General features: G+C 42.2%; 1 protein-coding gene and 1 long non-coding RNA gene across 4 annotated transcripts in view; one reads left to right on the top strand and one right to left on the bottom strand.

Moving 5' to 3' along the window:
* The window catches only part of FARSB (phenylalanyl-tRNA synthetase subunit beta), a 53,045-nt gene extending 38,485 nt beyond the window's left edge, over positions 1-14,560 (bottom strand). The window contains exons 1-11 of one of the 3 annotated variants that reach the window (XR_005226776.2): positions 14,221-14,350; positions 12,915-12,970; positions 11,830-11,984; positions 10,891-10,963; positions 10,266-10,381; positions 9,581-9,731; positions 7,344-7,452; positions 4,245-4,315; positions 2,206-2,267; positions 2,065-2,116; positions 321-382 (exon numbers count right to left, since the gene is read on the bottom strand). Coding sequence is in view for 2 of the 3 variants with exons in the window: in XM_007058185.4 (XP_007058247.4) it covers positions 321-382; positions 2,065-2,116; positions 2,206-2,267; positions 4,245-4,315; positions 7,344-7,452; positions 9,581-9,731; positions 10,266-10,381; positions 10,891-10,963; positions 11,830-11,984; positions 12,915-12,970; positions 14,221-14,377 (1,064 nt within the window). In the remaining variant the exon portion in view is untranslated. Of the gene's footprint in view, positions 1-320; positions 383-2,064; positions 2,117-2,205; positions 2,268-4,244; positions 4,316-7,343; positions 7,453-9,580; positions 9,732-10,265; positions 10,382-10,890; positions 10,964-11,829; positions 11,985-12,914; positions 12,971-14,220 lie in introns of all 3 variants that reach the window. The other 2 variants (XM_007058185.4, XM_043521636.1) reach the window with 2 other exon arrangements.
* Positions 14,561-14,604: 44 nt separating this feature from the next.
* LOC114019130 lies at positions 14,605-20,332 on the top strand. Its single transcript, XR_006283528.1, has 2 exons — positions 14,605-14,736; positions 18,356-20,332. It is a non-coding gene; the product is annotated as an uncharacterized LOC114019130 (long non-coding RNA).
* Positions 20,333-25,798: the final 5,466 nt, after the last annotated feature.

Below are 25,798 nucleotides of genomic sequence, written 5' to 3'. Positions count from 1 at the left end.
ATAAAGAATCTCAAAGTACTTTCAAACTGTATACATATGTATCACCTATCAGTGCCATCTCTTAGACAAAACATGACAGCAATTCTCTGCCAGCAAGACTACACAATAATTATAGGAGGGAATGAAGAATCACTCACTTAGTTGAAGAGCATCTTTAGGTAGCTGATATAATTACTCAAGTTAACATGCCAGTTTTTAGTGCATTCTAAAATTCAACTGAATACACAATATATACATTATAAAAATATCACAATAACCGGTGTATTTTACCACAGCTCATTAATTTCAATTAAAATAAAAGCTAGGTTTGCACAACATACCTGATTCCAATTTTCTTGTTAATTAAATCAGGTTTCACTTTTTCTCTTCTGTAAGCCAGTTCCTACAAGGGAAAAAAAGGGTTTACACAGAATATTACACAGAAAGTTACATTTGTGCCTACTAAGATCCAGCTGTGACATCTTTCTAATCCAACTTCTTCTGATACCACTGACAGCCACAGAAGAGAATTCTGGAATGCAGGGTTGGGCTTAATATTTTAGAATAACCATAATACACTTTAAACAAACAACATCCTGATAGGCTCCAATAAAGTTACTTTTAGTTAAGATGTAAGTTTTTAGGCACCTTTAATGCCTTTCAAGTGAACATTTGACAAAGAGAATACCAAAAACAAAGCACTTACACGATTAATGGTCATGCCTGGGAGCTCAGGTTTCTGGAATGGACTTTGGAATTCTGCTATTGGGAGTAGGGCAAATCAAACTATCAGGAAGGTAGCAATTCCTGACACCTTGAGCAGAGCAGAGAGATGACATAATTCTCTCTTCCTTGTTTTACCAGATGTATAAATCAGATCAGACATAGGCTTCTGTAAAACTCAGTGCAGCTCTTGCAGCCACAGAAAGCAGGAAAACACACACACAAACCAAAAAATAAAACAAGACCCTGTGATAAATTCGTTAGTAAAATTGTTTAAATACAAAACAAACCCTCCTAAACAGTTGCCTCCAGAGGGAAAAAGTGAGTTAGTTCTTTTTTTGCTGTATAAAGGCCTGGAAATTTTGGGGGTTAAAGATTTTTGTTCTGCTTTAGAAGTATCTGGAATGATGTCTGGTTTTCTCCATTTTTCTGGAGGTCTGACCCAGAGATGTAGATACTGGATACTTAATTTGAAGGGGAGGGATTTGGAATCTAACGAGAGGTTCCTCCCCCCACCCCGCTGTTCATTTACCGCACTGAGTCAAAAAGACATTATCAAAACAAAAGATACCAATATAGGACTATAAGAAGTCTGAATCTAAATAAAAGTCACTTCCCCTCTCAATTAACCAAACTTCACTTGCTTGATATCTATGCTAAGCCTAACTAGATCTCCAGTTGTCCACAGCTGCTTTCAGGGAAAACGTGGGACCATTTCCATTCTGCTTATTTTTAACAAAGCAAAAACAGCACTAGCTATCACCCTAATCCTACAGAGAAATCCATGGGTGGGCACCTGAGCACACGCAGAGCCCCTCTGAAGTCACTGAGCAGGCATCTGCCCACAGGCAGTTCCTTGTATGATTGGAGCTTCCAAGAGCAAAGGACCAAAAAAGCAACATTAAAGTTATTTAACTGAAAGGCATCAAAAATTTTCCAGATCTGATAAGCAAAAAAGTTAAGCCAAGGATGACTTCAATTGCCCATCAATTTATAGGGGGTGACAGCTGTGGGGGCAAAACTTCAAGCTAAGCAATCATTGCAGGAAAAAACAAGTTCTATGGGCTTTTGACCCTAGATTACATGCCTTGATTGTAGCTATACTTACTACTGGATCAGGCATAATACATTTCAAATGGGTTCTAAGCTACAGCAGTGACCTCAAACCTGTTTCAAACTTTCCCCTTCTTTTGGGATATCAGACTACTTTAGCAGTCCTATATTTTTAGCTTTGACAGAAATGGAATGTTTACAGTGAACAGGCTAGTGGGATTGCAGGAAATGAGGACTGTTCCATTGTCTTTTACCAAACCTTCATGGGTATAGAAATCCTTATCCCCCAGTCATCTCTAGAATACTTACTGGATAGATGCAGGTTTTTCCATTAAAATAAGTTACCTCTGCTGCTTCAACCCTGAGGAGGAAAAAAAGTCAAAGTGTGTAAAATGTGGGATTTGACCAACGAGTCTGATCTCATTGACAGTAAAGGATTATACTACTCACGTGAATTGCTTCTCACAATATTCACTAAACATCGTGACTAAGATATCGAGGACAATTTTTGCCTACAAGAATGAAGAAATACAACCACATTAAAATCTGTGTGTTCTGCTATTTAATTTTAAATGACACAAAATATCAGACTTTCTTTGTCATGCTTCAGATGTTTAACTTAGAATAGAGTGAACACTGCTCTGTTTATTCCTTTAACGAAAAAATGGAAATCTAGAATGCAAGATACAACTTTACATCTCATGGGTCACATTCAATTAAAAAAAAAATTGGCTTCTGTAACAAAGAAGTCCCTTCAAAGACATGAAAAATGGAAGGCTTTGGATGGCACTGAAGTAGACAGAGATTTTAGCTAAATTCAGCTCCCAAAGACATGAGAGCCTTTATTACAATATGGGTCTGGATCTTGCAAAGACTTACTCTAATGAACAGTCCCACTGAAGTTAAAGAAAGTAAGAGTTTATAAACTCTAGGGCTGTGCGTTTTCTGTAAAAAAAACATGATCAGATCGACCTAAACTGTAAAATCTGTTTTTTGAGGAGGATATTTTGAGAAGTTAGTGCATGAGTCATAAGATTCAAATCAGTTTCTGTGAGACATCAAAAAACCTATTTAGCCTGAGGCAGACATTTCCTTTACACATACTGAACATCCAGTTTAATGTTCATAAGTTGTAAAGAAGTAAAAAAAGCACAATAAAGGTGCTTATTGTTTGGATTCCCTCCAAGACCTCTTTCCACTCAACTTCCCAAGAACTCAGTTCGACTCCAGACTTCGTCACTCAGGTAATTTTATTCGGCATACAGCAATGCTAGGCTGAGTTGATCAGACTCAAATGCAGGGGGTGATGGATGCAGGATACATCACAGCTCCAAAGTTACACAAAAACCCTCTCCCTTTATATACATTACACATCTCATTGTATTTATTATACATTGCATCACATGTTTTTGGATTGGCTTGGTTACTTTGCAGCATGCACTGTCCACGCACTGTTCATGGTTTGACTTCCTCTTTACCTCATCTTCACATTTCTAATTTATTTTGTCCTTGTTATCTGGTTCATAGTAAATAGTTCCATGGGTCTTTTCCCTCTTCTCTTAGTTGGCTCAGACATTCTGTCTTCTTAGCCTGCTGACCTATGCACTTATCTTATTTAGAACAAACATACTGTTTTCAACCTGATGATTCATTAGCTTCCCTACTTCTATCTTTCAAAAAATGAGGCCTCCCTCAATGTGTTAATTACATTTATGAGCCCCGAGAATGTCCTCCCATCACACAAAAATCTAGTTTAACCCTTGTAGTATATGGATTAATTTTAAAAAAGTGTTCTTGCTTTTACAAAGCATAAGTTGGACTCTGCCAAAATTCTCAAAGGAGTGAACGTGCATCCACAAAAGTTGCCTGGACTTGCGATTACCAAAATTGCGTGGGGAAAGGTTGCCCCTGGGTTGACACAATGAGAATTGTACCCCTACAAAGAAGTGTACTCATGCTTGGAAACTTGGTCTTCAGTTTCATTTGACTCTCTCTCTTTAAACAAATTAGAATAGAATTATCAAGAAGAAAGGCATCCCCAAGAAGTTTTATTGCTAAGGGGTCAAGGGGGAAATGATTCTTTGTGAAGAGAACTCTGCTAAAATATAATAATCTCAAGGTATTTTTCACTTTTCAGAGCTGTTCAAGCACAGAACAACTATCAACAAGAAAGAGTATTTAATCTGAATTACTCTCAAATTGAACACTCAGTATCCATTCAGGAACAAAAATGTCTGACCCTGAACAAATGGAACTAGAAACATTTTAAAAAACTTGAGTTATCCCCAGAGCAGTCATAAAAATGAAGCATGAAGAGAAGCTGGTTAATACACTCCCCAAATGGCCCCTCAACTTTTCCTGCTCCAAAATGTATAGTATATGCCCATCTACTCTATTTGTTTGCATGATGGTCCTGTTACCCCAGAAGAAAACAGTTACATGTACACCATGATATCACAGCATATCAAAGACAGTAAAGCTTCATTTACCTTTGTAATATCAGTGGCTGTGCATTCAACAAACACATTTCTGGTATTTAGGCTTATTTTTGTATGGTCTCCTACAATAAAAAAATACAAACACACATATTAAAAGATGTTAGCATATTTCTTGGAACAACACAGATATTGATTCACCTTATTCGGAATCCAATGACATTGCTGTTGTCTTCCACTGGCCAGAAAATCACTTTTCTTGCAGCACCAACAGCTCTTAAATAGAAAATTCGAGTCTCCTCTTATAAATCAAGAGGCAAGAGTGAATGCATAATAGCAGGGACACACACTCTTGTGTGGAAGACTGGGGTTCAAAGTGAACTTGGGATATCCATTTCTGGGAGGTTGCATGGGTCTGTGGGAGCTATGAAGGCAATATCAGCCTCCAGTCAGGGAAGGCAAAATAGCAAAACAATGCCCACCTCGTGGTCATAACTAGCACTGCACTCTCAGAGGATGTGGTTTGCTCTAGCAAGTGCCAACATCATAATTGAGGCTTATTAGGCTGTAGGATTAGGAAAGCACCCCTGAATAAAGAGAATGAACATTTTTAAAACATCACTCAGATTGACAAATAGCCTAAGGGTAGGACTACACTTGTGGAGATGTGTAGACTACAGAAATTGCACACCCAGCTAACATGGGTATAAAGAACAGCGTAGACAGTAAGGCATTGCTTGGGCGAGCCAAGCAGAGACAAGCTTGAACTCTAGAGTATAGACCCTTCATGGCTCTCTACACACCAAGCAGTGCTTCCCACATTTTTTTAGCAGTGTAGCGTCCCCCTGCTAGAGCCTTTCCCTGCTGCAGTGAAAGACTTTGGCAGCAGAGAAAGACTCTGGCAGTGAGGAGGCAGCGGTGAAAGGCTCCAGCAGCGCCCTGCTGCCACCACCTTTCCTGCACCTTTGTGCCTGCCCTGGTGGAGTCTTTCACTGCCACGTGTAGCTACGCAGCCTGTCTTTCACTGGGGTTTGTAGGTTCACGTACCCAACATACCACCACAAGTGTAGGCAAGGTCTAAGTCACTACTCTGAAGAACTGAGGGCTTTTTCTTGACATGTCCTAGGTAAAGCCTAATGGGAAGCACATTGGGATACACAGGGTCTTCCCTGCTTTAAAATGAGAGAGAAAACAAACAGCCTGTATTTAAACCAAGGATATAAGTAAGTCAATACTTATCAGTCTAGTGGTCAGACACTTCTTACTTGTGGAAATTCAATAACCTTCCCCACCTCTGCCCCTCCCTCAAAATTGCCGAAAGGATGGACAGAAAGGATAGCGCACTGGTTAGAACACTCGCCTGGGACTTGGAAGACCTGGGTTCAATTCCTTGTTTTGTTACAGACTTCCTGTGTGACCTTGGTCAAGTCTGTGTCTAAGTTCCCCTTGGGGAGGGCTGGAGGAGAATAGCACTGACCTACTTCACATGGTGATGAAAGGAGAAATATGTAAAAATTGTGAGTGCTCAGATCCCATGGTAATGGGAGCTGTATAACCTGGATAGCAGAACAACATTGACAAGAAAGAATTGGTTACTGGGTTTTGTTGTTTTTTTTGGCCAGTTCACAATTTGGAGGATTCCAACTTGCAGCACAAAAGCTAAAAAAGAACAAGTAAAATTTTGGAGCGCTCTCAGACTGATGTAAAGAAGTTTTTAGGATTCAAAAATTTTTCCATTCCGTATCAGGACAAACCTGAAACCTTTTGATTTTTTTTTTTTTTTTGGTGATAAACTAGAGAGAAATCCGCACTAGGGCACTCACCTGGTCTAACAGAGCAGGAATTTGAACGTGCGTCTCCCACATCCCAGGTGAGTACCCTAACGACTTGGCTACTGGCTATTCTGCTTTCTCTGCCCCTCAGCTCCAGCCTCATCCATTCATCCTTGGTCTGAGAAACCTCTCTCAACAAAACTTTTGTAGGAACTGGTATGCACTGGCAAAAAGTTCTGTTTCAACATTTTCCAAAGAAAAAATGTTTAGTTGGAAAGTTCCTGACCAGCTCTAGTTAATGTTCCCACAATAATCTAAAATGAGCACTCACGTGTTTACATTTCAAGAACTATACGATGCATTGATTCTAACTTTGAAACATCTCTGAAACATCATCCCTTAAAATACACCAAGGTATGTGAAATTTAATTCAGCCTTTTGAATTATTAAAATGCAAGCAGCTGGAATGTTTAGAGCTAGAATAATCTGAAGCTGCAATAAGCCTAATCAAGAACATTTCCAAAAGGATCAGAGACTGTGGCTGACATCATATTCGAATTTGGAACAGGTGTTAAACATCAGAGATAGATAAAAGTACACTGCCTCTTAAAATTCAGGTCAGCTGTTTAAGATTTGTAGGGATGACTAAAAAAAACACATCCAAAGTGAGAATGTCATTGGTGATCAGATCAGTCATTGTAGAGAGAGTGTCAGACCCTGATTACATCAGAGATACTGACTCTTGGTCTAAACTCTTATTATGGGTAAAATGAAACTACATCTCTCTTTTTGTCTAGGGAAATATTCTTGCCATTATCATTGATCTGCTTCACTAGTCACCAGAAATGCCTTCCCCAAATCCTCCATGAGTCCCTCTTATACTCAGAGGAAACACTGTTTGAAACCGTGCCAACAAAAATTGCAGCCCAAAAATTTATTTATTTAATCAAAGCCTTCTGGACTAATTTTTTATATACCAAATGCTCTCACAGTAATTGATTAACAGTACTGATAATTACACTGGATTCACGCCCAGGCAAATGGACCAGCATTCACTATTACCTACAACACAATGAGAGATACAAATTCTACCAGTTATTGATTCACCTTGAACTAAACTCTTCAGCCAAATGACCGATGAGAATAGGTCTGTACCTGTTATGCCTATCCCATAGTTGCTCATGAAAGCCCCACCAAAGAAGTCCGTCATTTAGTTTCCAGTGGCAAGGGTACCAGAAACATACCTGGCATTAGTAGTGAAGAATAAATGAAAAAATCGTGACACCATTTTAAGAAAAATGCAACAACCCACATAATACTCAAATGTTTGTTGGCTACACCATCAGAAAAATAATAGTGGCAAAATAATATGTAATCTTACCATTGATAATTGGTGGCATGGAAAGAACGACACTGTTGCTATCATAGATAACTGGATAGAGTGGTTTGTTTTCAATTATGTGTAAATAATGCTTAAGCTGGCTGTCAGTCTGGAGAAATAAAGTACAAGTTGAATTTCAGATTATCTTAATCACGAACCATCACCATATGACATAATCCATCCACATTGGCATTAACAGGCATTTTGCCTGAGTAAAGGATTAGGCTCACAGATATTACTTCACTACAGAAAGTTATTTAAAAAAGGAGGGAAGCCCAGAAACAATTTTCTATTTTCTCATTTTAACACTAACTTCAAAATATTACTTCTTAACCTGTGAGTAGGAGGATCACAGCCACACTATCTTACTCAAGCCAAACATTGTGATTGTTCATCGTAAAGGAACTTCCATTTCTTGTCCTAAGCAGAGAGCACTAAGCATGCGAAACTGTGTCCCTGGTTTACAGCAATTGGTTTTAAAGGTGGCAAACGTTAGCTCTAGAACAATAAAGAAAAAAAAATTTCTAGTCTCTTAGTACTGATGGGTTTACACGGAGATGCTCTCCCGTATCTGATCCAAACGATTTCATCTTAAAAGACCCATGATATGAGGGGTGTTGGGGGTGGGTGGGTGTTATTTTAAATATAAACATCTGTTGCCAGAACATAGACAACACAGTTTTCTTCTGTGTATTCCTTCTAGCCTCTCTAGTCCTCCTTGCTTGTTCTCTACCTCAGTGTCCTGTCATATCAGCTTAGATAGAGCATACTGGGGCTCTCTTTACTTGTTATGAAAAGCTCATGTGTCCCATGGTGCTTTATAGAAATGACAACACTATGAACACTTCCATATTAGAAAAGTTACTATTTAAAACAGACTTGATACGACTTCTTCCCACTAATTATCGACCCACACATGGGGTTCTTTTCATTGCGGAGGGGAGCCAAGAATGGCATCTTGTTAAGCTTGAGCACTTTAAACAGCCACCCTGTCCTGCTACAGCCAGGCGAATATTTCAACATCTTCCGCAAATACATGATCAAATAAAAAAACTGCACTTGCTTCAGTTCACCCTTCATGTGTTCAGTTTCCTGTCAGTAAGCTCATTCCTAGAATATTCATGGGATGTTCCAGAACCTTGAGCATTAAGGCAAAATGTTCATGGAAAGCAATCTTTGTGTTGATAAATGTGACTATCTGCATCAGAAGCCTGATTCCAAGAGTTATGTTTATCCAAAAAACAATACCATGTGACTTACATGGGTAATAAAAACTGAACAGCACAGCACAATTTTGAATATCAAATACAACCAAATGCTCATGAACAATTCTAACACCAACGGTGAAATGCTCGCTCCATTAGACTCAGTTGCAAAACTCCCATTGATGTCAATGGGGCCGGATTTCACCCCAAGAGCTAGTTGCAGAAATTAGGTGAGTAATGTCAAATAAATATGAGAGAAACAGAAGTTGCTCAATTCAAAACAACTGTAAGGATTCAAATGGAGAAAGGCTAAATTATTTCAGTCAATCACACTGTCTTAGACATCACAACAGTAAAAAGATGCATAGGGGGTTTTTTTGTTGTTGTTTTTTTTAAAAAGGTAAAATCCAGATATGTTCTATTAGTGATAAGAATTCATCGCATTGAATTAAAAAAAACAAACAAACCACCTCACTGTATTTTTATTACAATTTCTATAGCAACAAAATTTAAAACCAGTTCCACCAACATATGAGGCTGATACTTTGTTCACTATAATATGTTTCAGTGAGCACACATAGGAATTTTAAGGTATTTTTGTGACAACTGGTGGACCTCTATTTTGTCCCATGAAAACAAAAGGAGCATTTTGAGGCGGAATTAAAAAAAAGACAGCTGAATACACCAGTTATAATCCTTCAAATAAAATATTTGTCATATTTCATACAACCATCTCCAGGACTGAGATAACTGGGTATGGAGCCTTTTAGCTTGTCTACCATTTCACATTTGTACATTAGACTGTGATCTCACATCAGCAGTAAACAAAAGTTACCTTTTCATGTGTCTGTTTGGTGCTCTGCATAAAGTGAACTTGTGATCTAGTTCCAGTTCCTAGCGAAGAGGTGGCCACAACATAAAATTACCACCACTATTGGCAAGATCTGCAGAGGTGCCAATCCCAAGTCTTGCAATCCCTCTAGAAATTGAGATTTCAGCACTGCATGTGAAGAGTTTGGAAAGGACACCTACCCTATATAGATCCATAATTTCAGAAGCAGTATACTCCTTGGACTGATTCAGGGGCTTGAACCTAATTTCTGAAGGAGGTCTAGCTGTATAAGTAAATGGACCAGAGATGGTGTCCAGGTCATGGGTACCAATTGCTACTAATGCTCTTTTCCTACAAAGGAAACAAGGCGAAACAACAAATGACTTTTCTATAGGTATTTGGAGTTCATTTAAGGTAATGTCCTCTGAGGCACTACAGTCTCAAACATGCACATAGCTAATTGTTGAAGCAGAATAGCAATTTTTACAAGTGTGGAAGCACTTACACCTAGTAGCATTCTGACTGCAGTATGCATGGTACATTGGCTTTGTAACAACACGCACAACAGTCAAATGCAAAATCTAATGGGACTGTGGCAGAGAGTTTACCCAAGAGGCTTCTTCCACAACTTATGTAGCAGACGTCACCCCCTTATGGAAAAAAGCATTGAGAATTGCCAGCATCAAGCAAGACAAATAAAGAATGTCAAAGAGCATTGCTGAAAAATATTTGTCTAAGCATGAGTGTAAACATAACATCTCTTTGGAAAAGTGAACCTCAAGTCCACCTCAAGAATAAAATTAAATATTTCACAATAAAAAATATTAAGTCAATATAAATGGTGATGTATCATATGCTTTATTCTCACTGGATTTAAAAACTAACCTGCAGATGTTCTGATGTAGTTTTTCTTGCAAGTCAATGAAACTATCATAGCGATCCTTGGAAAAAGTTATGTTACGAAGGACTGCAGCTACAGCATGAGGACGAACTTGAGCAGTCTACAATTTATAAGAGCAGTACAGTTACAAACGATAAAAAATTTCATATATGCAGAATTTATAAAATTTAATTCTCACATTGAAAACAATGTGTGTCTTGAACTTTTTGACGTGCTTAACACTTTCTTATAAAAATGGAAAATGCACAAAGAGTACCCATATCCCCAAAGGAAATAGTTTACTTTTAGTTTGGTAAAGGAAACAGGATTTTCTCTACAGAGAATATGGTTTCAGAAAACCATTGGAGATGCACAGGTATGAATTTTCCTGGAATTACATGGTTATCCTTTACAAAGTAATTTGTTCAGTATTCCCATATGAGCTACAATGAAGACCACTAGTTACAATGTACATTACTGAATGGAGAAAACATTTAAACTTCTATTGCATAGGAAATAAGTTGTAGCCTTAGTTTGACTAAAATTTAAAACAAACTCAGTTATTACAGAGTATGTTTGCTGGTGATGAAGCTTTCAAGATATGGACAAAGGTTCAGCAAATAATTTCACCTCTTCAGTAATAATCAGCCTTTGAACGTCAACATTCACTGGCATAATCCTTTTGTATCTAGGGGCCTTTATCCTGAAACAAAAATGGAAATAAAGTTTACAACTGAGGGTGAAACATTCTTCCAAAAAGAGCACCAGGAGGAAACATTAGAACAGTGTCAATGCACTTTATGGTCAAAATGTTATCAATTTTTATTAGCATTTAAAATTCTGTAAAAACTGTTAACGTATATGTAAAAGTTTCCTACCAGGATATTACTAACTTAAGTACAGTGTACTATGAAACACATACGCTCAAAAAGACAATTCCACTGCTGTCAAAGATTCCTAAAAAACCCCTTAGATTTAAAGAAAACAAGAACACACCTGGAGAAAACTGGTTCTGTCACAGGGGATTCGATCCTGGGTACCCTCAACTTCTACTACCTTCAAGCAGAGGTGAGGGCACTTAGCACCTTGCAGGATCGATCCCAGGTTGTCTAACCAGATCAATCATTAATGTTAATGGTAATTACTTACACAGAAAATTTCAGAGAAATTGTGAATTGAAAAAAGAGAAAATTTTGATAACATTGTATATTATTTCAATAACAATATCAACAATCAATAATAATAAATAATAATAACAACAACAACAACAACCCTAAAGACCTCCTTTAGGAAATTAGGAGAAGGAATCATCATGGTCATTCTCAGACTATGCATATCACACACAGCTGCCTTCTACTCTGTGAAAGAGTATTGCTGTGAGCCTCTCTGGACAAGATTTCTGGAGCGTAGAAAACATTTTGGCAATTACAGTGAAGTTATAGATCAGAGATCCCTCACAGGCCAAGCAAATAGCACTTTTATTAATCAGCTGCTTAACATTAATAAGTAATGTATGATTAGTCTAATCAAATACTGAAGTATAAAAAAAATCTCACAGTGCTACAGTACCTTTCTTTAAAGACCTGAAGCCCTCGGACCAATCCTTCCAGACAAAGAAGATCATATCGGTTAGCAGGAACATCGATTTTATAGAGAATGATATCTGATGCACCCTCCGCCTTTCCATCACCTTGTTCTTTGCTTATTATGTCCTTCTCAGACGTCTACAATTAAATGAAAACTGAGTCATGAATAATGGAGTAAATGAGCATTGAAGGTGCTTAGAAAATAGCATAATTTTAAATTAAAAAAATAAATAACATTCATTAACAAGTGTGGTTTAAAGGGCATAATGTGGGTTTATACGTGAAAAGGGTGCTTAAAGCATCAGAAACTGTACTAATCGAAAGTACCTCTCAGATTCAGAAGTCTTAATACAATAACCCAAAGGAATATTTGTTTATTATTGGAACTGAATTATTGGAAACAAAGACTAGCCCAGGCATAAGTGGCTAGACTAGTAGATCCCAGTACAGAACTGGACCTAATTATTTCTTCCATTTTGGCTGTAAATCAGTATCCCGTCAGTAATGTCTGAAGTCTATTCTGAAATAGAGCATACAGGAAAAGAGCCTTTGAATACATATAAATGATCTGATCAGAAGATCAACTTAATCACTTCAGACTAAACCAGAAATTAAAAAAACATCAACACAGTATTAGATTCAGCAGAACTCTGCAAAAATGTGGGTGCCAGTGCTAGAAAATTCTGATGCAGGATCAAGACCTCAACCACTACTTTTAAGTCACTATAATAAAATAGTCAAAACACTAAGTTTATGTGGAAGTTGTACAACCTTGCATAAAAAAAATAAAGCCAAAGTACAGTTTGTAAAGTATTTGCAACACAGAGTCTCTAACTGGGATGCCAACGTTGGAAGTTCTTGGCCACTACAGCAGAACAGTAGTGTCTGTGGGTCATATACGCTACTTATGATGTTCAGGAAGAAGGCGCTTTTACTGGTGGAGGGCAGCTAAACTGCCAAAGACACAACAGACTGGTTCCCTCTATCAAAACAGAACTGCAATCAATCCCGCACAGCCAAATGGCTAAAGACAAATGTAAATGTGACAAATGACAACATATTACTTACAATTTCATCAAGCTCCAGACCAAACTCAAAGCAAAGTTCATCAAATTCTTCATCAGCTAAGAAGAAAGAAAAATACTCTGGTTAATTCTGGTTTCCAAAAAACAGATCTCAGACTTCTGAAGACAACTTTCCCTGAATAGAATACTAAATACTATTTGCAAGGGGAAGGAGAGGAAGTCATTGAGAATTTTATCTTTACTTTTATTTTAGTAACAATATCTGCTATACATATTGTAGCTATTGATTTGTGAAATTCATAGCAAAAGATTTAGATCACAATATACCAGAGTTAGTATTGAATACAATTTGTTGTACCATTAGCTTTTTTTCAGATTAGTCTCCACACAGTATAACAGAACAGGAACACATCACATCAGCAAAAGAACAGACAAGCCTATGAGAAGCAGTGCACTATCAACCATTACCTTCTCAGTCAGCTGGGTATAAATTAGATGCATAACTCACCTTATGACTTATGGGGAGGTCCAGTCTGCCAGAGAAATTAGGAAAAAGGAAGGGCTGCGGGAAAAGGTAATTTGCCTAAACTATCTTACCTATCAGGCCTACCTATCTTCCCTAATTTTTTAAAAATGTATTTCTGAATCCATGAACTATTACAATGAAAAACAGAATCCAGAACTCAGGGTTCAGAAGCCAAGCAAATTAAAAACTGCTTTCCCCAATACGCTGTTTTAAAATTAGATTGTAATTTTAAGTGTATACCTATATTTTATCAGTAAGCGAGACTCAAATAACATGTATGCGCACACAGAACCTGAAAAATCCACCAAGCCACGGTAAGCAAGAAGCTTCCCCAAGCAAATGCTAGGAACTTCTGAAGAAACCAAGCTTTAATTAAAAGCGTTTTGAGCCCTTATGGCTGTGCAAACACACCGCCACCTGGGAATTAAGTGTAAGTTATTGCAGTGACGTCTAAGCCTACATACAGCCAACGCCACACGGCATAGACGGCTCCTTTCCCCCAATGAAAGCGGCCCAGAGTCTTGCCAGTTTCACGGCTGGCCGCTATTACAGCCAGGACACTCAGATCGGATAGGCAGCATCGTGCTGCTAACTGGGAGAGCCCCGAGCAAAGGCAGACACAGGCACCGGAGCTAGCAGTCGGTGGGGAGCAGCCCCCAGAAACAGAAGCTGGAAGAGGCGGGAGGGCAACTAAGTGCCCCGGTGGCAGTGACCTGAGAGCTGGTGACAGGCCAGAGCAACAGAGAGCCCCCCTCGCCCGCCAAGCCCCACCCGCTCCTGCCCAGCCCCCGCTCCGGCACCGCGGCTCGCCGCCCGCACTCACTATAGCGCCTGCCCAGCGCCTGGAAGAGCAGCTCCCGCTTCACACTGACCGTCGGCATGTCACACACCTGCACTACAGCCGCACTGCGCATGCGCCGCCCGCAGGAAGGCCCCCGACTCCGCCACACTAACCAGGCCTTGGGACTGTCCAACAGCATCGCCTGATTTTCCGAGTCTCCTTCTGCTCCTGTACCAGCGCGGCTGCTCTCCCCATCTCACGCCGCCCCGGTGGCCGGCTGGCACACGCGCTCCCCGTGCGGCACCCGCGGCGTGCGAGCGGAACGAAAGGAAGGATGTGACTGGTGTGATCAGGCAGAGCCAGGACAGCTGCACGCGCAGGACGATACGTCAGCGGGTCGGTTTGGCTGAGCCGGCTCCGGACGGTGAACAGACAGCGCGTCGGGCTGGGTTAGGGGCTACCCCCCTCCGTGCAGGGCTTGGCCCTCTCCCTGGCCGTCCCGTGCTCCTTACTCAGCGGCTCCCAGCCAGGGCCCTGTGCTGAGCGGTGCGCCTTTGGGTAGGTCGAAACGTGACACTTCCACCCCAAATGGTGGCGTGGGGGGCGTTCCCCCCGGGCTGGTCAGCGCCCCGGTGCGGGGGGCTGCGGCACAGACAGAGCACCGCAGCCCCCCTGGGAATGGCACCGGGCAGCCGTGATTGTGCCGCTTGTGGGCCCGTCTTGCAGTCCCTGCACCTGCTTAAAGCTCCCTGTGACTGTGCTGGGCGCTAGTGATTTCTTTTTTGTGGGGGGACTAAAGGCTTGTACCGGGTTGTTTCAAAGTGGGGCTCACCCAGTCAGAGTCAAAAGGCTGAGTTTCCAGGCATGTAAGCTGTGCCTTGGACAAATATAACCCCAAAATCAGTGTGAAATTTAGCTGTTTAACTAACAAACACCTGCTTTTCAGCAGACAGCTTATAATGATGGGTGTTATAGCTATAGTGCTAGCTTGCAACCCTGGGACTTTCTAAGTAGTGATAAAGGGGAATTGTTGAGGTAACAGCAAAGTGCAGTTTCCAGGATCTTTAGCTGGACATTTAAAGTGAGAAATAGTGGAAAACAGAAGATGCACTTGAGGAAGGTTGTTTGCTTGAAGCTTTGCAGGTTTTGTGTCAGATTTGCATTTGGAGAGCTAAAGCTGCTTCTCCATTACCCCTGCACATTCTGTAGCAAACGGAACATAAAATGTTACTGAACTGATTAGATAGTGTTTATGCCCATTTTGCACTCTGCAGTGGTGTAAATGAGCGCACAAAGAGCGGGGCAACAGAAAATCAGGCCCCAGGAACCGAGAGACTTCTTTCTGGAAGGAGTGCAGTTGTGAGAGCTGACTCTCTCCTCTCACACTAGTATAAATTGAGAATAACTCCAGTGAAATCAATAGGTCTGATGCTCTTCTAAGTTAAACTGGTGTAAATCAAGAGTAATTGTATTGAAGTCAAAGCTATGCTGATGTAATACAGGTGTAAATAAGAGCAGGAGACCCCTAGTGTTCATGAGTCCTGCAGAGAACCCTTAAGAGGGTATATTCTCCTGGATATTGGTATTTTAATTGCCAGTCTGTGAAACTTTCCATTGATCTGAATGACCATTGAAATGAGCATAATAAATCCAAGAAAGAAGATTAGTGAGACATGTGAGGACTAGTTACTACAGGTTAGACTAGGACTCAACACAGGTAATAAAAGTTGTCATTATTACAAGTATAGAAGAAGTGAGTCTAGTTGTTTTATCAGACAGGCAGTACGAAGACAAAAATTGAATTTTCATATATTTCATATTAGTATTTTCTTGTGCATACTGCCCCTTTGTGACACTCTGTACCTTGGGGGAGTGCCCTGTAACCCCCATATTTATCATTTATATATAATTGTGATATTTCATATAAAGCATGCCATGTGAGGTATCAGGGGAAAGGTTATGATCTGCAGAAAGCCATTGTTCTATCTAAATATGTATATCATTGGTACATAGGAAGTTATGAGATTGTGTTGTATGGTTGTCACTAAAATATGCTGTGTGGAATTGCCCAGATATTCGATCCCCAGAGATTAGAACAAGGGAGCTAACCAACGCCCTGGCAGGTGTCGAACAACCATCAACAGCCATTGTCCAGCAAGGAAGATACAATGAAATCACTCATTTGCACAAGATGACGCCAGGGGAATTGCTCTACCTTGCCTGGTGACTCAGCAGCGCCCACCAGACAGGCCTGGACTTACGTTCTCCAAGCATATGGAACAAGGGTATAAAACCGAACACAGTGTGGCCCCATGCTTGGCCTTTTCTCCTCCCCGCACCTACGCTGCAAGCGACAAGATTGCTCAGAAGACTGAAGACACCAGCAGAGGAGACTGGCCCAGGTTTCAAGGGTGAAACCTGTGCCTTATGAAATGTAACATCCAGTGGAGTGAGAGAACTGCTTGATCTAAATACTGCCTAGTGTCTTACAGGTTTAGGATTTAGATTGTGTGCTGATTTTGTTTTCTTTGGTAACGAATTCTGACTTTTTGCCTGCCACTTAGATTTTAAGCGATTATATCTTTTGTAATGAATAAACTTGTTTTACTGTTTATCTTTACCAGTGAGTTTGCCTGAAGTGTTTGTGACCTGAGCAGATTTATCAAAGGTTGGTGCATGTCCACTTTCCATTGATGAAGTGGCAAACCAATTAATAAACTTGTTTTGCTCGAGATGGTATATTCTTAGGGTGCAAGGCTGGGACCTGGGGGGATGTGGCTGGCGCCTTTCTCTGTGTGATTCATGCGTGGCTCTGGGAGCATTCATGCAATCTAGCTGGGTGTGGGGCTCCACATGCTGTTGTGCTGAGTGATGACAGCATCTGGAGGGGTTTGCTGTTTGCCACCAATAAGGCATTGTGAGAATAGTGAGTAAATGGGGTAGAGTGGTCCCACAGTCCCAGGTTTCATCTGAGGATCCTGTCACCCTTGTTTTGTTACCTGGTAATTCCTGGTTTGTTGCTTTGTTTTTATTTCTCTTCCACTTTTCCTTAAACTTCATTTTTAGTGCATATATCAATTAATTAACCTACTGTTTTATTCTACATTTATGTTCTGCTACATTTAGTGTGTATAAGAATATATACAAATTGAATAAAAAGCCTAACATGTAACCACCCTTTTAAACACTATTCAGTTATATCAGATAAGTGACTAAAGCATTTCCATTCTGTCCTAAAGATCTAAGAGTGCCTGATGTCACCCGCAACTATTACAAAAACTGTCTTCAGCATTGTTTTGTAAAGAATGGATTATGCTATCATGGAGATATCTGTGACACTCCTTATAATTGTTTTCTAAGAGGTGTTTTTTATTTTCAGATTTCAAGGTGTTTCACCCATGTTGGTGTTCATTCTTTTCTTTATTCTCCCACACCCTCGGGTGCATAGAGTGTCCACCAGTTTCCACCATTTATTTTGGTATTATGCTGGTCTTTTCAGGCTTCTGAGTGTCATGTTGATGGATTTGGCTTCCTTCTCTATTGTTCTACATAATGTTTTTCTAGGTTGCCCTCTTTTTCCTCTTTCCAGGTGATGCCCATATCATAGGTGCCGACTCCGTGGATGCTCCAGGGCTGGAGCACCCACAGAAAAAAATTAGTGGGTGCTTAGCACCCACTGGCAGCCAGCTTCCCTCCCCCTCCCCTCCAGCGCCTCCCGTCCACCAGCAGCTCCACCAATCAACTCCTCCCCCTCCCTCCAGTGCCTCCCGCCCGCCATGATCAGTTCTGTGGTGTGCAGGAGGGGCTGGGGGGGCAGGGGAGGGAGGAGGAGGGATGGACCGTGCTAGGGGGTGGGGGTGGGGGCATAGGCTTGGGAGAAGGAGTTGGGTGAGGGCGGGTCCTGGAGCAGGGCAGGGAGTTGAGCACCCTGGGGCCTGGAGAAGCCGGTGCCTGTGGCCCATATTATCACTTGCTATGGAAGTTATGTTGGGGCATCCTTAAAGCATGTCCTAAATATGTCCATTGGCATTGTCTGACCATACGGTATTTGATGCTGTAGATTGGTTTGTTCTACTTAGAATTTCTGATGTTGCAAGAAACTCTTTCCAATGGACTTTGAAGATCTTCCGCAGGCATTTATTTTGGAATTAATTGATCTTATCAATTTTTGTTATAGATTTCCATGACCTTGCTCCATAGAGGAGGACAGACATGATGCAGGTGTTAAAAATGTATATTTTTATGTAATGTCAATGTCAATAATGCTACTTTTCCAAATCTTTTCATTTTGCTGCTTTTGATATTGTCGTTTGACATCTAACATGGTGTCACCATCATTGCACGTACCACTCCTTATATGGGTAAAATGACTTGTAATATTTCTTTATCTACTCTAATGGTTACTTTTGCAACACTGATAGCCTTATATTTTATCTTCCCCTTGTTGATGAACAGACCAATTTGTTTTGTTGTACCTGCCAAAAACTGAGTCTCTTTTTCCATTAAGTGACATGTAGAACTAAGCAGAACAATGTCATCAGCAAAAATGCGGTCCTCCAGTTGTGGTTTATCATTTATCCATAAAAATGATATGCTATTATGGGTCCTTTATAAAAGCAATAACTCTGTATAGAGGAGACCGTAACAGCAATGTCTCTCCCACATAAGAAGTCAAAGTCCGTCTGTCTTGCACAGAAATAATCCCCTCTCTTTCTTTGGGAATATATGGCAAGGCAAACTAGTTCTCTTCCTGTCTTGTAGCTAGCTGGAAGTCCAAATAACTATGCTGCTTCATTTAAAAATGCATTTTATTGCAAAAACATTTTACGCTATTTGTTTAAACAAGAATTAATTATAGCAGTTGACACTAGTTTTAATAATATAATGTATGGAATTGACTTAAATTAAGATCAAAGTAACCTTCACAAGGTTTGATTTCAAAAAGAAAACAAAACAAAAAAACACTTTAATGAAAATAAAATCAGTGGACTCCCTTAGAAAAGGATAGACAACTCATTTTTCTCTTTTTTATCAGTAGCAGCAGAACCTTGATCATTTACGTTAATGACCCAGCAGCCCATTTCTGATAAACTTTCCAAATTAGCAAACAAGCGCAACTTTAAGAAAAATCAAGGATATTGCATTTTTATTCAGTTATGCTGCCGTGTATTTTAGTTTTAATTATTTATATTTCAGCATGTTACTAAATGTTGTCATGTTTACTAAGATCTCATTATTATTTTTTTGAATGTGAGGCCTCGCTGAATCTCTCTGTTGTTAAATCTGTTGTTGAAAAGGGAGATGAGGTGCCAAATCCTCGCTGATATCAACTCACAAGATTGGGCCCTTTTTTGTAAAAATTATCCAGAAGCCCTATGCCTGCTCCTACACGTTCTTTGTGCACGGAACTATCATTGAAGTCATGATTAATGTTTTAAACTGGTTTGTGGAAATATAAATGTAATTGAGTTGGGAAACCCAAGATCAAGCAAGTAGCATAACAGGTTTTCCAAAGGAGGTAACTTATTCACATGCACTCTGGGAGCATGTTCCTGCATGGTACTAAGCACCTCCTAAGAGGCCCTGAATGCTCTCAATTCCCATTAACATCAATTAAAGTCACTCTGAGCCTTGTGGGATCAGGTGCATTCAAAGCAAGGGTAGGCTAGTATTTGAAAATCATAGCCTACACCCCATTTGGCTGTGCCAGGGGATTGGTGATGATGACTCAGAAGTTCCTTGCAACTCTATAATTTCTTACTCAAATTGGACTTTCACTGAGCTTTCCCACAGAAAATTCTTACAAAATCTGAGCTAAATAATGAGCTATACAATGTGCAAATGTGACTCAGATTTTTGGTTTTTATTTCTGTTTTGGGTTGGGGAAATTTGACAGGACAGTGAGTCCTCTTGCACCTAATACATAATCTTGGCAGAACTAATTTTTTAATTTTTATAATTTTGACAGTTAAGCATTTTGTAAATTTTATTGCTTCAATTTTTCACAGTTGTGGGAAATTATGGGGTGGATTCAGACAACAGGATGGGTTAGACAGTAATTACTGTCAGTAGACATTAATTTTAAAAGTTAAACTTTATAACAGTTAAAATATATTGTCAAAATATACAAAATAAATAAAGTTCTCAAGCAGTATTTTTCTTACTTTGCCTGTTTGTAAACTTCTCTTATGGTAAGTAAAAATAGTTTTTTGTTGGCTTGTTCATATATGGTGAAATCAATTTGTACCAACATTTGCCAATTAAAAACCTAATCCTTCCAACCTTGCTTATGTAGTTCCAGCCAGCTGACCTTGGCTGGAATATTAATTTATTGCCATGACATTGTTATTAATTATTAATGTTAATTAATATTAATTTATTGCCATGACATTGTGCAGAACAGTAGACAGGTAGATGTGGGGTTGAGGGTACAAAGTTGATGAGGGGATGCATAATTAATGGCCGCACTGAGGAGTGGACAGATGGGGAGCTGGTGGCATAAAAAATTAGAGTTTTTGGTTTGGAAAACAAGCTTGAAGTTCTGCACCATCAGGCAGCCAGTGAAAGCTCTTGCAGTGGAGATCAAAATCACTTGATAAGGACATGTCCACACAGTGAGTAACTGTGTGGCAAGTCATAGTGTGAATCTGCAGCACACCAGCTGAAAGTCCAAAAGTGCAGCAAGCAGCACACAAAGCCGTAATCCAGGTCTTTCACTGCACTGTAACAGTGTCCACACTGCAAATTAATGCACAGCAAGCTGTGTGCAGTACATTCACACCCTGGCTTGCTATGCAGTAATGTCTCATGTAGACTCAGGCTGTCTGGAGTGGCTCACGGCCCTGAGTGCTAACCCTCAGGGCAGACTGTCAAAGAAGTAGGGCAGAGACTCCAAACTGGTTGTTTTATAATTAGATTACACCAACCCAGTAACAACTGTGAACTCCTAAAGCAATATAACAGGCTTACCATGGAGTCACAGACAGTCCTTTTGGGCATTCCAGTCTATCTTGTCACCCAGACAAGCTGGACTTACTGATAGTTGCTATACACCAAAAATCACAAAATATTCAGGTTGTTTCCAGTCCTAAGAGACCAGTCACTTACCCAGTTCGATTTGTACTTTAGATCTCTCGCCAAAGACAACACTTGTAGCCAATCCTGTATTAAACTAACTAAAGATTTATTAACTAGGAAAAAGAAATGAGACAGTAACCACAAGGCTAAAGCAAGAAATTGTATATACAAAAATGAGTTAGTCTATGGATTTAAAAGGTGACAGTGTTGTAGTAACCTGTCAGCTCTGAATGTATTTTAAGGCTAACCCAGGTTGACCCTGGGGATCTCTGCTTCTGTTTCGTAGCTCTGGCCCTGTCAGAGACCAAACAGCAAAAGCAATGAAAAACTGAAAAATTTTCCTGTCAGATATTTTTATTTCTTTCTTCCAGAATTCAAGCTGATGGGAGGAGCCCTTTTTTATTTATCCTCTTTATGGGTGTTAAGAGGCAGTTAACAAAGTCGTTGTGTTGTGATGTCCTACAATGGCCCATTTAGGGCATGGCTACACTTGCAAATGTAGAGCACTTTGAGTTAAACCAGCCTTTGGAGAGCGCAGTAGGGAAAGCGCTGCAGTCTGTCCACACTGACAGCTGCAAGCACACTGGTGTGGCCACATTTGCGGCACTTGCAGCAGCATTGGGAGCGGTGCGTTATGGGCAGCTATCCCACAGAGCACCTCTTCCCATTCTGGCGCTGTGGCTTGTGGGAAGGGTGCTGGCGGGGCATTCTGGGTCCTGTCCCAACGCCCCGTGATGCATCGGTTCGCATCCCAGCAATCCCTGTGCTTCTGTCCACATTTGGCGCTATTTTTCAATGTTTTTTGTATTGCGCGCTCTGTCTTCTCTTTTGGTCTGCGGGAATGGAGCCCGAACTGCTGAGGAGTATGCTGACGAGTCTCGCCAGCATGTCACGTTTGGCAGTCGAGTTATTCCTTATGATCCAAAGTGACAGTGAGGGCTCCGACTATGATATCGACTCGCGTAACGCATCTGACACAAGTTTGCTTGTGGCATTCACGGACATGCTCACCACCACGGAACGCCGCTTTTGGATTCAGGAAACAAGTACTGAGTGGTGGGATCGCATTGTCATACAAGTCTGGGATGACGAGCAGTGGCTGCAGAACTTTTGGATGAGAAAAGCCACTTCTTCGAGTGATTGCTCATGTGTATTCCACAATAGGTGTGTGTGCTTGCCACGTGCACCGGTGCCGAAAGTTTTTCCCCTAGCAGTACCCGTAGGGGGAACACCCCAGTGACTCCTGGAGTGACACCTCTATGGCACGGTATAAAGGGAGCTGCGTGCTCCCCCCACCCTCAGTTCCTTCTTGCCGCCAGTGAAGGTGCATCGGAATTGCTATGCTCCAGCTTTTCTGTAGCTCGTCCCCAGAACTTTTTGTTCGTTCAGTGCTAGTACCTGTAGTTAGTTAGCTGTTACAGTTAGTTCATTTAGTTAGAGTGCCCGGGCTGGGGCATGCCCTGTGCCCCGAGTTTTAAGGCGTGCAACACTTATAGGCGATCTATGCCAAGGAGTGATCAGCATGCAGAATGTTTACGCTGTTTGGGTGAGTCTCATATCAGTGATCATTGCAAGATTTGCAAGCTGTTTAAACCTTGGATTAAGAGCGAAAGAGACATTAGGCTCTGGGCCATTCTCATGGAGTTGGCACTGACCCTGGCTCGGGCGCGCTGCTCCGAGTCGGCACCAGACACCGTGACATCAGTGTGTGGCGACCTCCCGGTGCCTTCGACTAGTTGGCACTGCTCCCCGTCTACGGGGCATAAGAAGGCTAAGAAAGTGCCTTCTTTGCAGCGGCACTGAGGTAAACCAGGGGCAGAGACTAGACCCATGTCGGGCAGTCCTCAATCCCCTCCAGCCTCTAGGCCTCTGACTCACGTTGAGCGGAGTAGCCCAGCTGCGTCAGACCGGGCCTCCCCGGATGTCCGGATGCCTTCCACGCTGGAGACTCTGCAGGTGGCCAGAGACGTCATGACCATGTCGGTACCAGGAGCGCCGCCGGTGTCGGCCCCCAGCTCCAGAGGCAAGCCACTGCTGAGTTCTCCACAGTGGTCTCTGGTGCAGCACCAGTTTTGGTCACGGGAACGTTCCCAATGCCGTTCTCCACCCAGCGAGTGTTCACGGCACAGCCCATGTGGATCGCCCTCAACTCCCAGCAGACTGTCTGGTTGGGTACCATCCGACCGGGACTCCTGGCACCACTCCACGCCATGGAGCGATTACCGACGGGACCGAGGCAGATGTCGCCAGAGGTCCTCATCTCGCAGGGGATACCGCAGCCAGTTGCAGCACGGACGTCGTTGCCGTTCCCGCTTGGAATCCCGCTCCGAGTCTCCGCCAAGGCACCGTCTCCGCAGCCCGGGGCATAGATCGCCAGCACCGTGCCGTCGCCGGTCCACCCATCCGAGCAGACTGTGGAGCAGCAGTTACAGGCGGTACCGGTCCTCTGCATTGAGATCGTGGTCCCATGGGCGACATCGCTCCCGGCACCACTGTTCCTCCCGGGCCCATGACAGCAGCAGGTCGTTCGTCAGCCCGGTCCCCCCGCCCCTCACGGCACAGTGGTGCGGACAAGTTAGCCTTACTGGGACAAGGACCACAGTGGCTCTCCCGAGAAACCTACACAAGCGCATTGCCCAAGTTCTGGATGAGACCTTTGAAGAGATCACTGAGGTCGATTACTGCAATGTGAGAGAGCACATCAGTGCTCTATTCCGCATTTAGGCATGCATGCAGCCCTAACCCTCCTCGCCCCAAGAGCCCGCACCAAATAATTTCCTTCCCAAAATGAAAGCCGCTTACCGGGAACCTCCTCTGGTGTTTGTCCTTCCCCAAGCACCGGCCACCGTGACTGGCTACCTTTCTCCTGGCTTGAGAACAGCTCCTGGCTGCATGCATCTAGGGATGCCGGGGTGTTTTCCTCCTCCTCAGCACCCTTGCTCCCGCTTTGCTCCTCTTTTTCCTCCTGCCTTGTTGAACTGGGTTCTGAAGTGTCCATGGTGGTACTCGGGGGTGACCCCATCTCCACTCCAAGTACTGCATCCAGCTCTTTGTAGAAATGGCAGGTTACAGGGGCAGCACCGGAGTGGCTGTTTTCCTCGCAGGCTTCGCGGTAGGCATCCCGCAGCTCCTTCACTTTAACCCTGCACTAGAGTGTGTCCCGGGCATGGCCCCTGTTCATCATTTCCCTTGATATCTGCCCGAAGGTATCATAATTCCTATGGCTGGAGCACAGCTGGGACTGGACAGCTTCCTCCCCCCAAACACTGATGAGGTCCAGCACCTCGCCATTGCTCCATACTGGGGATCACCTGGTACGTGGAAGCATGGTCACCTGAAAAGATTCGCTGAGAACGCTCCACGCCTGGCTGAGCAAACAGGAAGGGGATTTTCAAAATTCCCAGAGAATTTAAAGGGCGGGTCTGACGGTTGGTCACCTGAGGGCAGTAGAGTTCAAAGTGATGACCAGAGTAACTAGAACAGGCATTGTGGGACACTTCTAGAGGCCTGTCAGAGCGCACCAACAGACCACAGCGTCCACACTGGTGCCGCAGTGCTCCAGCAGGGGCGCACAAAACGTTATTCCACTCGCCGAGATGAAGTACCAGGAGTGCTCCAGCCACGGAGTCAGAGCGCTCTATGTGCCTTGCCAGTGTGGAAGTGTCTTAAATTAGGGTGCCCGGGGCTCCTTTAATGCGCTCTAAGTCGCCAGTGTAGCCAAGCTCTTAGTTGTGATAGCTTTCTTGATGAGCAGGAGACAATCTTTCCTGACATGTTCAAAGTTCCAGATTAAACATTTTTTCAGTTATAAAGCAAAAACTTAAATATTACTTTATAGCAGGTGATAAAGATAGAAGCAAGATTAACATGTGCAGCAATTTACAAACATTTCATAAAGCCTACAACACTAATACAATGTTATGAGTTGAATACCCACCTTAGCCATGCTAACACATAGGTGAAACCAGGGCTGGCCTTACCATGAGGCGAACTAAGGCGGCCACCTCAGGTGCCAAACTATGGGGGGGCGCCACTACGACCCAAAGTGTACAAAATTGTGTCTGCTGCTGGTGCATATGTATTCTCTCTGCTCTAGATGCACAGAGATGGTGGAGTGCTGTGCTGGAGGAAGGAGGACACAAAAGACATAGCAGGCAGGAGAAAAGGTGAGCGGGAATAACAGAAAGCAGCAGGAGCTGCAGGGAGAGAGAGGAGGAGGAGCCTCTTATGTACCTCTCTAGAACCCCCAGGAGCCTGGACTGATTAACACCAGCTTTTCACGAAGCTTCCTGTTTTCTGCTGCTTCCCTGAACCCACTTGAGGAGAACAGGCAGTCAACTAAAGTAGTAGGAGCCAGTTAGGCCTTTAAGACGCTGATATCTTCCCTCACTCAGGCCCTGCTACCAGCCTCCTTATTTGTCCCCTTCAATTGAGTGTTGAGAGCCACTATAGCTGGCACAGAACAGCAGTCATCAGTGAAAGAAGAAAACGCCCTTCTGGGGCAGCATTCAGAAAAAGAAAGAAAGTAAAGGAAGCTTTTCTG

The sequence above is a fragment of the Chelonia mydas genome, chromosome 9 (assembly GCF_015237465.2).
Source record: "Chelonia mydas isolate rCheMyd1 chromosome 9, rCheMyd1.pri.v2, whole genome shotgun sequence".
Lineage (NCBI taxonomy): Eukaryota > Metazoa > Chordata > Testudines > Cheloniidae > Chelonia > Chelonia mydas.
This window is presented reverse-complemented; position numbering and strand designations above follow the sequence as displayed.